At 50.1% G+C, this 11,232-nt stretch overlaps 1 protein-coding gene across 1 annotated transcript; it reads left to right on the forward strand.

Annotated features, from left to right (window-relative positions):
- Window positions 1-2,157: 2,157 nt before the first annotated feature.
- On the forward strand, window positions 2,158-10,132 carry LOC142403285 (TOX high mobility group box family member 4-like; the record flags this gene model as incomplete). The annotated part of the gene is made up of 3 exons (XM_075489498.1): window positions 2,158-2,338; window positions 3,712-3,780; window positions 9,887-10,132. Coding segments are annotated over exons 1-3 (321 nt in total), but the record flags the coding sequence as incomplete, so codon positions are not given.
- Window positions 10,133-11,232: the final 1,100 nt, after the last annotated feature.

An 11,232-nucleotide genomic window follows, 5' to 3' on the forward strand; every position in this document is an offset into this window, starting at 1 on the left:
TTCCCTATAACCCCCATAGGTTCCCTATAGGCTCCTATATCCCCCCATATTCCTCCTCTAGGTGCCTACATCTGCCTATAGGTGCCTATACCCTGCTATATCTCCCTATATTCCTCCTAAAGGGCCCTATGCCCCCCCCACAGGTCCCCTATATCTCCCCCATATTCCTCCTACAGACCCCTATATCTCTTCTATAAGCCCCTATACCCCCCATAGGCCCCTATACCTCCCCACAGGTCCCCTATAGGCCCATATACCGCCCCACGTTCCTCCAATAGGCCCCTAAACCCCCATAGGCCACTATACCCCCCCCATATTTCTCCTATAGGCCCCTATATCTCCCCCACAGGCCCCTATATCCCCCCATATTCTGCCTAGAGACCCCTATGTCTCCTCTATAGGCCCCTATATCCCCCTGTATTTCTCCAACAGGCCCCTATACCCCCCGATAGATCCCCCATAGGTCTCCTGTAGGCCCCTATACCCCCCCATATTCCTCCTATAGGCCCCTATACCCCCCCATAGGCCCCCTATACCTCCCCGTATTCCTCCTATAGGCCCCTATATGCCCCCCATAGGTCCCTATATCCCCCCATATCTCTCCTATAGGTCCCTACACCCCCCATAAATCCCCCATAGGCCCCTATACCCTGCCATAGGTCCCCTATAGGCCCCTGTACCCCTCCATATTCATCCTATAGGCCACTATACCCCCCCATAGGCCTGTATATGCCCCCCATAGGTCCCTATACGCCCCCATATTCATCCTATAGGCCCTTATGTCCCCCCATAGGCCTCTAGACCCCGCCACATTCCTCCTACAGACCCCTATATCTTTTCTATAAGCCCCTATACCCCCCCATAAGCTCCCTATACCTTCCCATATTCCTCCTATAGGCCCCTATATGCCCCCCATAGTTCCCTATATCTCCCCATATCTCTCCTATAGGCCCCTACACCCCCCATAGGTCCCCCATAGGCCCCTATACGCCCCCATATTCATCCTACAGTCCCCTATACCCCCCTGCATTCCTCCTATAGGCCCCTATACCCCCCATATTGGTCCTACAGTCCCCTATACCCCCCCCCGCATTCCTCCTATAGGCCACTATACCCCCCATAGGCCCCTATACCCCCCCATATTCATCCTATAGGCCCCCATACCCCCCCGTATTCCTCCTATAGGCTCCTCTACCCCCCTCTATCTCTCCTATAGGCCCCTATATGCCCCCCCATAGGCCCCTATGTCGCCCCGTATCTCTCCTATAGGCCCCTATACCCCCCATAGGCCCCTATACCCCCCCATATTCATCCTATAGGCCCCCATACCCCCCCGTATTCCTCCTATAGGCTCCTCTACCCCCCTCTATCTCTCCTATAGGCCCCTATATGCCCCCCCATAGGCCCCTATGTCGCCCCGTATCTCTCCTATAGGCCCCTATACCCCCCATAGGCCCCTATACCCCCCCATATTCATCCTATAGGCCCCCATGTCCCCCCCTATTCCTCCTATAGGCCCCTATACCCCCCTCTATCTCTCCTATAGGCCCCTATATGCCCCCCCATAGGCCCCTATGTCGCCCCGTATCTCTCCTATAGGCCCCTATACCCCCCATAGTCCCCTATACCCCCCCATATTCGTCCTATAGGCCCCTATGTCCCCCCATAGGCCCCCGTACCCCCCCCGCATTCCTCCTATAGGCCCCTATACCCCCCCATAGGCCCCTATACCCCCCCCTAGGCCCCGCTATAGGCCGCTATAGGCCTCTATGCCCCTCCCACCCCCCCTATAGGCCCCTATATCGCCCCACGTCCCCCCCCATAGGCCCCTATATCCCCCCTCCCCCCCCCCCCACGCCCCCCCGCCCCGGGCGTCGCCCGCGATGACGTACCGGACGCGTCCCGCGCGCGGCATGACGCCGTAACCCGCCCAGGGCCGCTCTGCCCGCCGGCGGACGCCGCCTCTACTCCTCCCGCTTCCGGCACCGGCCACGCCTCCTCACTTCCGGCGACGCTCCGCCCCAACGCCTCTTTGTTGCCCTCCTCAACTTCCGCCGACGCTCTAGCCCAGACCTCCAAGGTCACGTTCCGCTCCCCCCGCACCCCCCCCCCGGCACCGCGACCCCCCCAATTTCTCCCGTGGGGGAGCCCCCACAACGGAGCCCCCCTCACCCCACTCCCACTCCCCTTCCTCGTCTCGCGTGGCGTGGGCCCGCCGCCGTCTCTATGGTCGCTACCGGAAGTAGCCTGGCGGCGGCGGCGGGGGGGAAGGCGGGACTTCCGGTTCCGGGGCAGGGCGCCGCGGGGCAGCCTCTCGTTCGGCGGCGGAGCCATGGAGGTGAGGGAGGGGGGGGGGGGGGAGGGATCGTGGTGAGGGGATGCGGCCCACGGAGCCGTGGGAGGTGGGAGGGGACGCCCACGGGGGGGAGTGGGCGTGGGGGGTGGCCCACGGGGGGGGGTAGGCCCGTGGGGGCCGCCCGCGGAGGACTCCGGGACGTGGGGGGGGGGACGACGGACGACGAGACACGACGGGGACGGGAGGGGTTAGGGGGCACCCACGGGGGGCTCTGGGCCGTGGGGGGCTGCCCACGGGGGAACTGGAGTCATGGGGGGGCACCCACGGGGGTGTTTGGGGCTTGGGGGGGCACCCACGGGAGAACTTGGGTCACGGGGGGGCACCCACGGGGGAATTGGGGTCATGGGGGGGGCACCCACGGGGGTGTTTGGGGCTTGGGGGGACACCCACAGGGGTCTCTGGGGCTTGGGGGGGCACCCGCGGGGGAATTGGGGTCATGGGGGGGCACCCACGGGGGAATTTGGGGCTTAGGGGGGCACCCACGGGTGAATTGGGGTCATGGGGGGCACCCACGGGGGTCTCTGGGGCTTGGGGGGGCACCCACGGGGGAATTGGGGTCATGGGGGGGCACCCACGGGGGTCTCTGGGGCTTGGGGGGGCACCCACGGGGGTGTTTGGGGCTTAGGGGGGCACCCACGGGTGAATTGGGGTCATGGGGGGGCACCCACGGGGGAATTTGGGTCTTGGGGGTGGCACCCATGGGGGTCTCTGGGTCTTGGGGGGGCACCCACGGGGGAATTTGGTTATGGGGGGGCACACACGGGGGTCTCTGTGTCTTAGGGGGGGCACCCACGGAGGAATTTGGGGCTTGGGGGGGCACCCACAGGGGAATTTACGTCATGGAGGGGGCACCCACGGGGGAATTGGGGTCATGGGGGGGCACCCACGGGGGAATTGGGGTCATGGGGGGGCACCCACGGGGGAATTTGGGGCTTGGGGGGCACCCACGGGGGAATTTGGGGCTTGGGGGGGCACCCACGGGGGAATTTGGTTATGGGGGGGCACCCACGGGGGTCTCTGTGTCTTGGGGGGGGCACCCACGGGGCAATTTGGGTCTTGGGGGGGCACCCACGGGGGTCTCTGTGTCTTGGGGGGGGGCACCCACGGGGGTCTCTGTGTCTTGGGGGGGGCACCCACGGGGGAATTTGGGTCTTGGGGGGGCACCCACGGGGGTCTCTGTGTCTTAGGGGGGGGCACCCACAGGGGGATTGAGTCATGGGGGGGCACCCACGGGGGGATTTGGTCATGGGGGGGCACCCACGGGGATCTCCCACCTGTGGGGTGTCCCCCCCCCTCCGTGGGTGCCCCCCCACACCCCACGGACCCCCCCAAAATCCTCCCCCCCCCCCCCCCAGTTCCCCGGTGGAAGCGACAACTACCTGGCCATCACCGGCACGGCGCACCCCTTCCTCACCGGGGCCGAGGTAGGGAGACGGGGGTGGGGAGGAGGGGGTGAACCCCCAAATTTGGGGGGCTCGGACCCACCCGGGGGGGGGAACACGGGTGGAAAGGAGAGAAAACTCCGTGGAATTTGTCCAAACGCAGCCCCGGAAACGGGGGGGTTTGGGGAGGGAGAGGGAGAAAATTCGCTTTTTGTGGGGGGCAAATGGGGGCGGGAGGAGCAAAAATGGGAGTTTTAAGGCAGAAAGTCCCCCAAAATAACGGCAAGATCCCCCAAAATAACGGCAAAATCCCCCAAAGTAACGGCAAAATCCCCAAAATAATAGCAAGATCTTCTAAAATAACGGCAAAATCCCCCCAAATAATGGCAAAATGCCCCCAAATAACGGCAAAATCCCTTAAAATAATGGCAAAATCTTCTAAAATAACGGCGAAATCTCCCCCAAATAACGGCGAAATCCCCCCCAAGATAACGGCGAAATCCCCCAAGATAACGGCGAAATCCCCCCAAGATAACGGCGAAATCCCCCAAAATAACGGCGAAATCCCCCAAAATAACGGCGAAATCCCCCCAAAATAACGGCGAAATCCCCCCAAAATAACGGCGAAATCCCCCAAAATAACGGCGAAATCCCCCAAATAACGGCGAAATCTTCCAAATGACAGCGAAATCCCCCCAAAATAACGGTGAAATCCCCAAAATAACGACAAAATCTGCTAAAATAATGGCGAAATCCCCCAAGATAATGGCGAAATCCCCCCAAATAATGGCGAAATCCCCCCAAATAATGGCGAAATCCCCACAAATAACGGCAAAATCCCCCAAATATCGGCAAAATCTCTCAAAATAACGGCGAAATGCCCCAAATAATGGCGAAATGCCCCAAATAATGGCGAAATGCCCCAAATAACGGCGAAATCCCCCCAGATAACGGCGAAATCTGCTAAAATAATGGCAAATTCTTCTAAAATAACGGCAAAATCCCCCAAAATAACGGTGAAATCCCCCAAGATAACGGTGAAATTTCCTAAAATAATGGCGAAATCCCCCCAAATAACAGCGAAGTCTCCTAAAATAACGGCAAAATCCCCAAGATAACGGCGAAATCCCCCCAAATAACGGCGAAATCCCCCAAATAACGGCAAAATCCCCCCAAATAACGGCAAAATCCCCCCAAATAACGGCAAAATCCCCCAAATATCGGCAAAATATCTCAAAATAATGGCGAAATCCCCCCAAAATAACGGCGAAATGCCCCAAATAACGGCAAAATCACTCAAAATAACGGCTGAATCCCCCCAAGATAACGACGAAATCCCCCAAAATAACAGCGAAATCCCCCAAAATAACGGCAAAATCCCCAAAAAATGGCGAAATCCCCCCAAAATAACGGCGAAATCCCCCCAAGTAACGGCGAAATCCCCCCAAATAACGGCAAAATCCCCCAAATAACGGCAAAATCCCCCAAATAACGGCAAAATCCCCCAAATAACGGCAAAATCCCCCCAATAATGGCAAAATCTCCTAAAATAATAGCAAAATCTGCTAAAATAATGGCAAAATCTCCCAAAATAACGACGAATTCCCCAAGATAATGGCAAAATCACTCAAAATAACGGCGATATCCCCCCCAAATAACGGCGAAATCCCCCCAAATAACGGCAAAAACCCCCAAATAACGGCAAAATCCCCCAAATAATGGCGAAATCTCCAAAATAACAGCGAAATCCCCCAAAATAGTTCAAAATAGCAGTAGAATAGGTTAAAATTGCGCCCAAATCCCCCAAACTAAGTCGAAATGGCAGCAAATATTTGTAGAATATGCTAAAATACCAAGAAAATTGCCCAAAATAGTTTAAAATGAGACTGAAGTCCACTGAAATAAGTCAAAATAGCAGCAAAATGGGTCAAATTAGCAGCAAAATCCCCCAAAGCAGTTCAAAATAGTGGTAAAATAGCTCAAAATAGGAGCAAATTCCCCCCAACTCACGGGAAATGGTAACAAAATTCTGCAAAATGTGTGAAAATAGCAACAAAATGACCGAAAACAGTTAAAAATGGTGCTGGAATGCCCCAAAATAGCAGCAAAATCCCCCAAAATAGCTCAAAATGGCAGCAAAATTCTGCAAAAGACGACAAAATAGCAAATCGACTAAAATACCCCCAAAATAGCTCCTAAATGGTAGCGGAGTAGCTCAAAATAGCAGCAAAATTCCCCAAAAGAGTTCAAAAAAGTGGTAAAATAGCAGTAAAATCGCCCAAACTACCTTGAAACGGTAACAAAATTCTGCAAAATGTCTCCAAATAGCAACAAAATTGCCGAAAATAGGTAAAAATGGTCCTGAAATCTCCCCAAATCGCTCAAAACAGCAGCAAAATCGCTCAAAATAGCTCAAAATGGCAGCAAAGTTGTGCAAAATATGTTAAAGTAACAATTAAATCGACTAAAATAGCTCGAAATAGCAGCAAAAGCCCCACAAATAGTTCAAAATAGCGGTAAAAGAGCTCAAAATAGCAGCAAAATCGCCCGAACTACCTTGAAATGGTAATAAAATTCTGCAAATTACGTGAAAATAGCAACGAAATTGCTGGAAATAGTTAAAAATGGGACTGAAATCCCCCCAAATCGCTCAAAATAGCAGGAAAATCGCTCAAACTAGCAGGAAAATCCTTGAAAATGGCAGCAAAATGCTGCAAAATGGCAGCAAAATGCTGCAAAATACGTCAAAATCGATTAAAATAGCTCAAAATGGCACTGAAATCCCCCAAAATAGCTCAAAACAGTAGCGGAATAGCTCAAAACAGCAGCGAAATCGCCCCAAATAATTCAAAATAGCGGTAAAATAACTCAAAAGAGCAGCAAAATCCCCCAAACTAATTGGGGATGGCAGCAAAATTCTGCAAAATATGTCAAAACAGCAAGAAAATGGCCCAAAATAGCTCAAAATGACACTCGAATCCCCCAAAATAGCTCGAAATAGCAGCAAAATCCCCCAAAATAGTTGAAAATAGCGGTAAAATAGCTCAAAATGGCACCAAAATCCCCCAAACTAGCTCAAAATGGCAGCAAAATTCCCTAAAATAGGTAAAAATGTGACCAAAATCCCCCTAAATAGCTAAAAAATGGCACTAAAATCCCTCAAAATTGCTCAAAATAGCAGCGAAGTGCCCCAAAATCGCTCAAAATGGCGCTAAAAATTTCCAAAATCGCTCAAAATAGCAGGAGAATTCTCCAAACTGGGTCAAAATGGCACCAAAAAGCTCCAAAATTGGTCAAAATAGCAGCGAAATTACGCCAAATAATTCAAAATTGCAGCAAAATAGCTAAAAATTGCAGTAAAATCCGCCCAAATGGCAGGAAAATTCTGCAAAATATGTCAAAATCGCAACAAAATTACCCCAAATCCCCCAAAATGGCACCAAAATCCCCCAAAATGGCTCAAAATGGCTCCAAAATTCCTTAAAATTGTTTTTTTTGTTAATAAAAGACCTAAAAATACGCGCATTAACCCCAGAAAGCAGAAATTTGCGTCAAAATTCTGCCCCAAACCCCAGAAAAATCAGTTTTCCATCCCAAAAATTGCACAAAATGGCCCCACCCCCCCCCCAAAATTGGCTTTTTTTGGTTAATAAAAAGCACAAAAATTCACATTTAAGCGCCCAAAGAGGAACTTGGGGTCAAAATTGTCCCCAAATTCCTTTAAAAATTCAGGTTTTGTGCCCCAAAATGGCTCAAAACAGCCCCACCCCCCTGAAAATTGAGATTTTTGTTAATAAAAAGTGGAAAAATTCATATTGAACTACCCAAATTGGGAACTGGGATCACAATTTTTCCCAAATTCCTTTAAAAATTCAGATTTTAACCCTGAAAATGCCTCAAAATGGCCCCAACCCCCCAAATTTGCCTTTTTAAAAATTAATAAAACGGTAAAAAATTCTTATTTCGCCACCCAAATTGGGCATTTGGGCCAAAATTGTTCCCAAATCCCTTGAAAAAATCAGATTTTGAGCCTAAAAACATCCCCACACCCCCAAAATTGCTTTTTTTAACTTAATAAAAGTGTAAAAAATTCCTATTTAACCCCTCAAATTGGGAATTGGGGCCAAAATTTTTCCAAAATTCCTTTAAAAAATCAGATTTTAAGCCTAAAAATGGCTGAAACTGGCTGCCAACCCCCCCAAATTGTCTTTTTTTATTTAATAAAAATGTAAAAAATTCCTGTTTTACTCCTCGACTTCAAAAATTGGGGTCAAAATTTTTCCTAAATTGCTTTAAAAAATTGGATTTTAACCCCCAAAATGTCTTAAAATGTCCGCACACCCCCAAAATTTCTTTTTTTTCTTTAATAAATGCCTAAAAAATTCATATTTAATTGCTCACATGGGGAATTTGGGTCAAGCCGCTGCCCAAATCCCTTGAAAAAATCAGATTTTAAGCCTAAAAACGTCCCCACACCCCCGGAATTGGCTTTTTGAATTTAATTAAAGTGTAAAAAATTCCTATTTAACCACTCAAATTGGGAATTTGGGTCAAAATTTTTCCAAATTCCTTTAAAACATCAGATTTTAACTCTAAAAATGGCTAAAAACGTCCACACACACCCCAAAATTACCTTTCTTTTCTTAATAGAAGTGTAAAAATTTCATATTTTACTCCTCAAATTGAAAATTGAGGTCGAAATTTTTCCCAAATTCCTGTGAAAAATCAGATTTTAAGCCTGAAAATGGCCCCAACCACCCAAATTTGCCTTTTTAAAATTTAATAAATGCCTTTAAAAAAGTCATATTTAGCCATGCAACGAAGACATTTGGGCCAAAACTTTTCCCAAATTCCTTTAAAAAAATCATATTTTAACCTTATAAATGGCTAAAAACATCCGCATACCCCCAAAATTTCCTTTTTTTCTTTAATAAATGCCTAAAATAAAACCTATTTAACTGCTGAAATTGGGAATTTGGGTCAAAATTTTTCCTGAATTTCTTTAAGAAATTGGATTTTAACCCGAAAAACGTCTTAAAACGTCTCCACGCCCCCAAATTTTTATTTTTTTCTTGAATAAATTGTGAAAATTTTTCTGTTTAACTGCTCAGATGGGGAATTTGGGTCAAGCCGCTGCCCAAACCCCTTGAAAATTTTAAATTTTGAGCCTAAAAACGTCCCCACATCCCCCAATATTGCCTTTTAAAATTTAATAAAAGTGTAAAACTTCCTATTTAACTGCTCAATTTGGGAATTTGGGTCAAAATTTTTCCTAAATTCCTTTTAAAAATTAGATTTTAATCCTTAAAATGGTTAAAAACGTTTCCAGACCCCCAAAATTGCCTTTTTTTACTTAATGAAATTGTAAAAAATTTCCTACTTTATTTTTCAGATTGAAAATTGGGGTAAAAATTTTTCCTAAATTCCTTTTAAAAAATCAGAATTTAATGCCAAAAATGGCTAAAACCATCCCGATGCCCCCAAAATTGCTGTTTTAAATTTCATAAAAGTATAAAAAATTCATATTTAATCTCTCAATTTGGGAATTTGGATCAAAATTTTTCCTAAATTCCTCGAAAAAATCAGATTTTAACTCAAAAAAGTCTTAAAACGTTTCCAGACCCCCAAAGTTTCATTTTTTCTTTAATAAATGCCCAAAAAAGTTTGTATTTAACTGCTGAAATTGGGAATTTGGATCAAAATTTTTCCTAAATTCCTCGAAAAAAACAGATTTTAACTCAAAACGTCTTAAAACGTTTCCAGACCCCCAAAATTTCATTTTTTCTTTAATAAATGCCTAAAAAAAATTGTATTTAACCGCTGAAATTGGGAATTTGGATCAAAATTTTTCCTGAATTTCTTTAAATAATTGGATTTTAACCCTAAAAACGTCTTAAAACTTTTCCACACCCCCAAAATTTTATTTTTTTCTTGAATAAATTGTGAAAAATTTCCAGTTTCACTGCTCAGATGGGGAATTTGGGTCAAGCCGCTGCCCAATTTCCTTGAAAAATTTAAATTTTGAGCCGAAATCGGCCAAACCAGGCGCCGGCCCCCCCCGACCCGGGGGGGGGTTAGATTTGGGGGGGGCGTTTAGAGGCGGGGGAATGTGGGGGTCCCCCCGACTGACACCCCCCGCCCCCCCCAGACCTTCCACACCCCCAGCCTGGGGGACGAGGAGTTTGAGATCCCCCCCATCGCGCTGGAGGCCGACCCCTCGCTGGCCGTGGCCGACGTCGTGGGCCACTTCGAGGATTTGGGGGAGCCCGGGGGGGCCCCCGAAACCCCCTTCCCGCCCCCCCCTTACGGGGTGCAGAGCCTGGAGATGCCGGTGGGGATGGGGCACCCCCTGATGGAGCAGGGAGGAGGGCTGCTGGCCGGGGGGCTGGCCATGGTAAGGGGGGGGGGTACCCCCAAATTGGGGGTGGGGGGAGGAATGGGGGGGGAAGAGGGGGGTTGGGGGGGGAAATGGGGGGGAAATAGGGCGGAAATAGGGGGTTTGGGGGGGGAATAGGGGGTTTGGGGGGGGAATGGGGGTTTGGGGGGGAATGGGAGGGGAAAATGGGGGGAGAAAGGGTTTGGGGGGGCAAAGGGGTTTTTGGGGAAAGGGGGAAATGGGAAATTGGGGGAGAAATGGGGGGAAATAGGGTGGGAATAGGGGGAAATGGGGGGGAAATAGGGCGGAAATAGGGGGGTGGGGGGAATAGGGGGTTTGGGGGGGGAATGGGAGGGGAAAATGGGGGGAGAAAGGGGTTGGGGGGGCAAAGGGCAAAGGGGTTTTGGGGGGAAGGGGGAAAATGAGGGGATATATGGGGGGAAATAGGGGGTTGGGGGAAAATGGGGGGGAAATAGGGTGGAAATAGGGGGTTTGGGGGGGAATGGGAGGGGAACATGGGGGGAGAAAGGGTTTGGGGGGGCAAAGGGGTTTTGGGGGAAGGGGAAATGGGAAATAGGGGGGAAATAGGAGGAAATAGGGCGGGAATAGGGGGTTTGGAGGGAAATGGGGAGGAAATAGGGTGGAAATAGGGCGTTTGGGGGGGGAATAGGGGGTTTGGGGGGGGAATGGGAGGGGAAAATGGGGGGAGAAAGGGTTTGGGGGGCAAAGGGGTTTTGGGGGGAAGGGGGGAAATGGGAACTAGGGGGGGAAGTAGGGCGGAAATAGGGGGATTGGGGGAAATGGGGTTTGGGGGGGAAATCATGGAGAAAGTGGGAGGCAAAGGCATTTTAGGGGGAAGGGGGGAAATAGGAAATAGGGGGGAAATGGGGGGGAAATAGGGGATTTGGGGGGGGAATGGGGGGGATTTGGGGAGGGATAGGGGCTTTGGGGGGAATCGGGGAGAAAGGGTTTGGGGGGGCAAGGGGGTCTTGGGGGGAAGGGGGGAAATGGGAAATAGGGGGGTTTGGGGGCGGAAATGGGGGGAAATAGGGTGGAAATAGGGGGGTTAGGGGGGGAATGGGGGGGTGGGGGGTTAAAAAAGGGGGCTTGGAGGAAAT

Source organism: Mycteria americana, unplaced genomic scaffold (genome assembly GCF_035582795.1).
Source record: "Mycteria americana isolate JAX WOST 10 ecotype Jacksonville Zoo and Gardens unplaced genomic scaffold, USCA_MyAme_1.0 Scaffold_162, whole genome shotgun sequence".
Lineage (NCBI taxonomy): Eukaryota > Metazoa > Chordata > Aves > Ciconiiformes > Ciconiidae > Mycteria > Mycteria americana.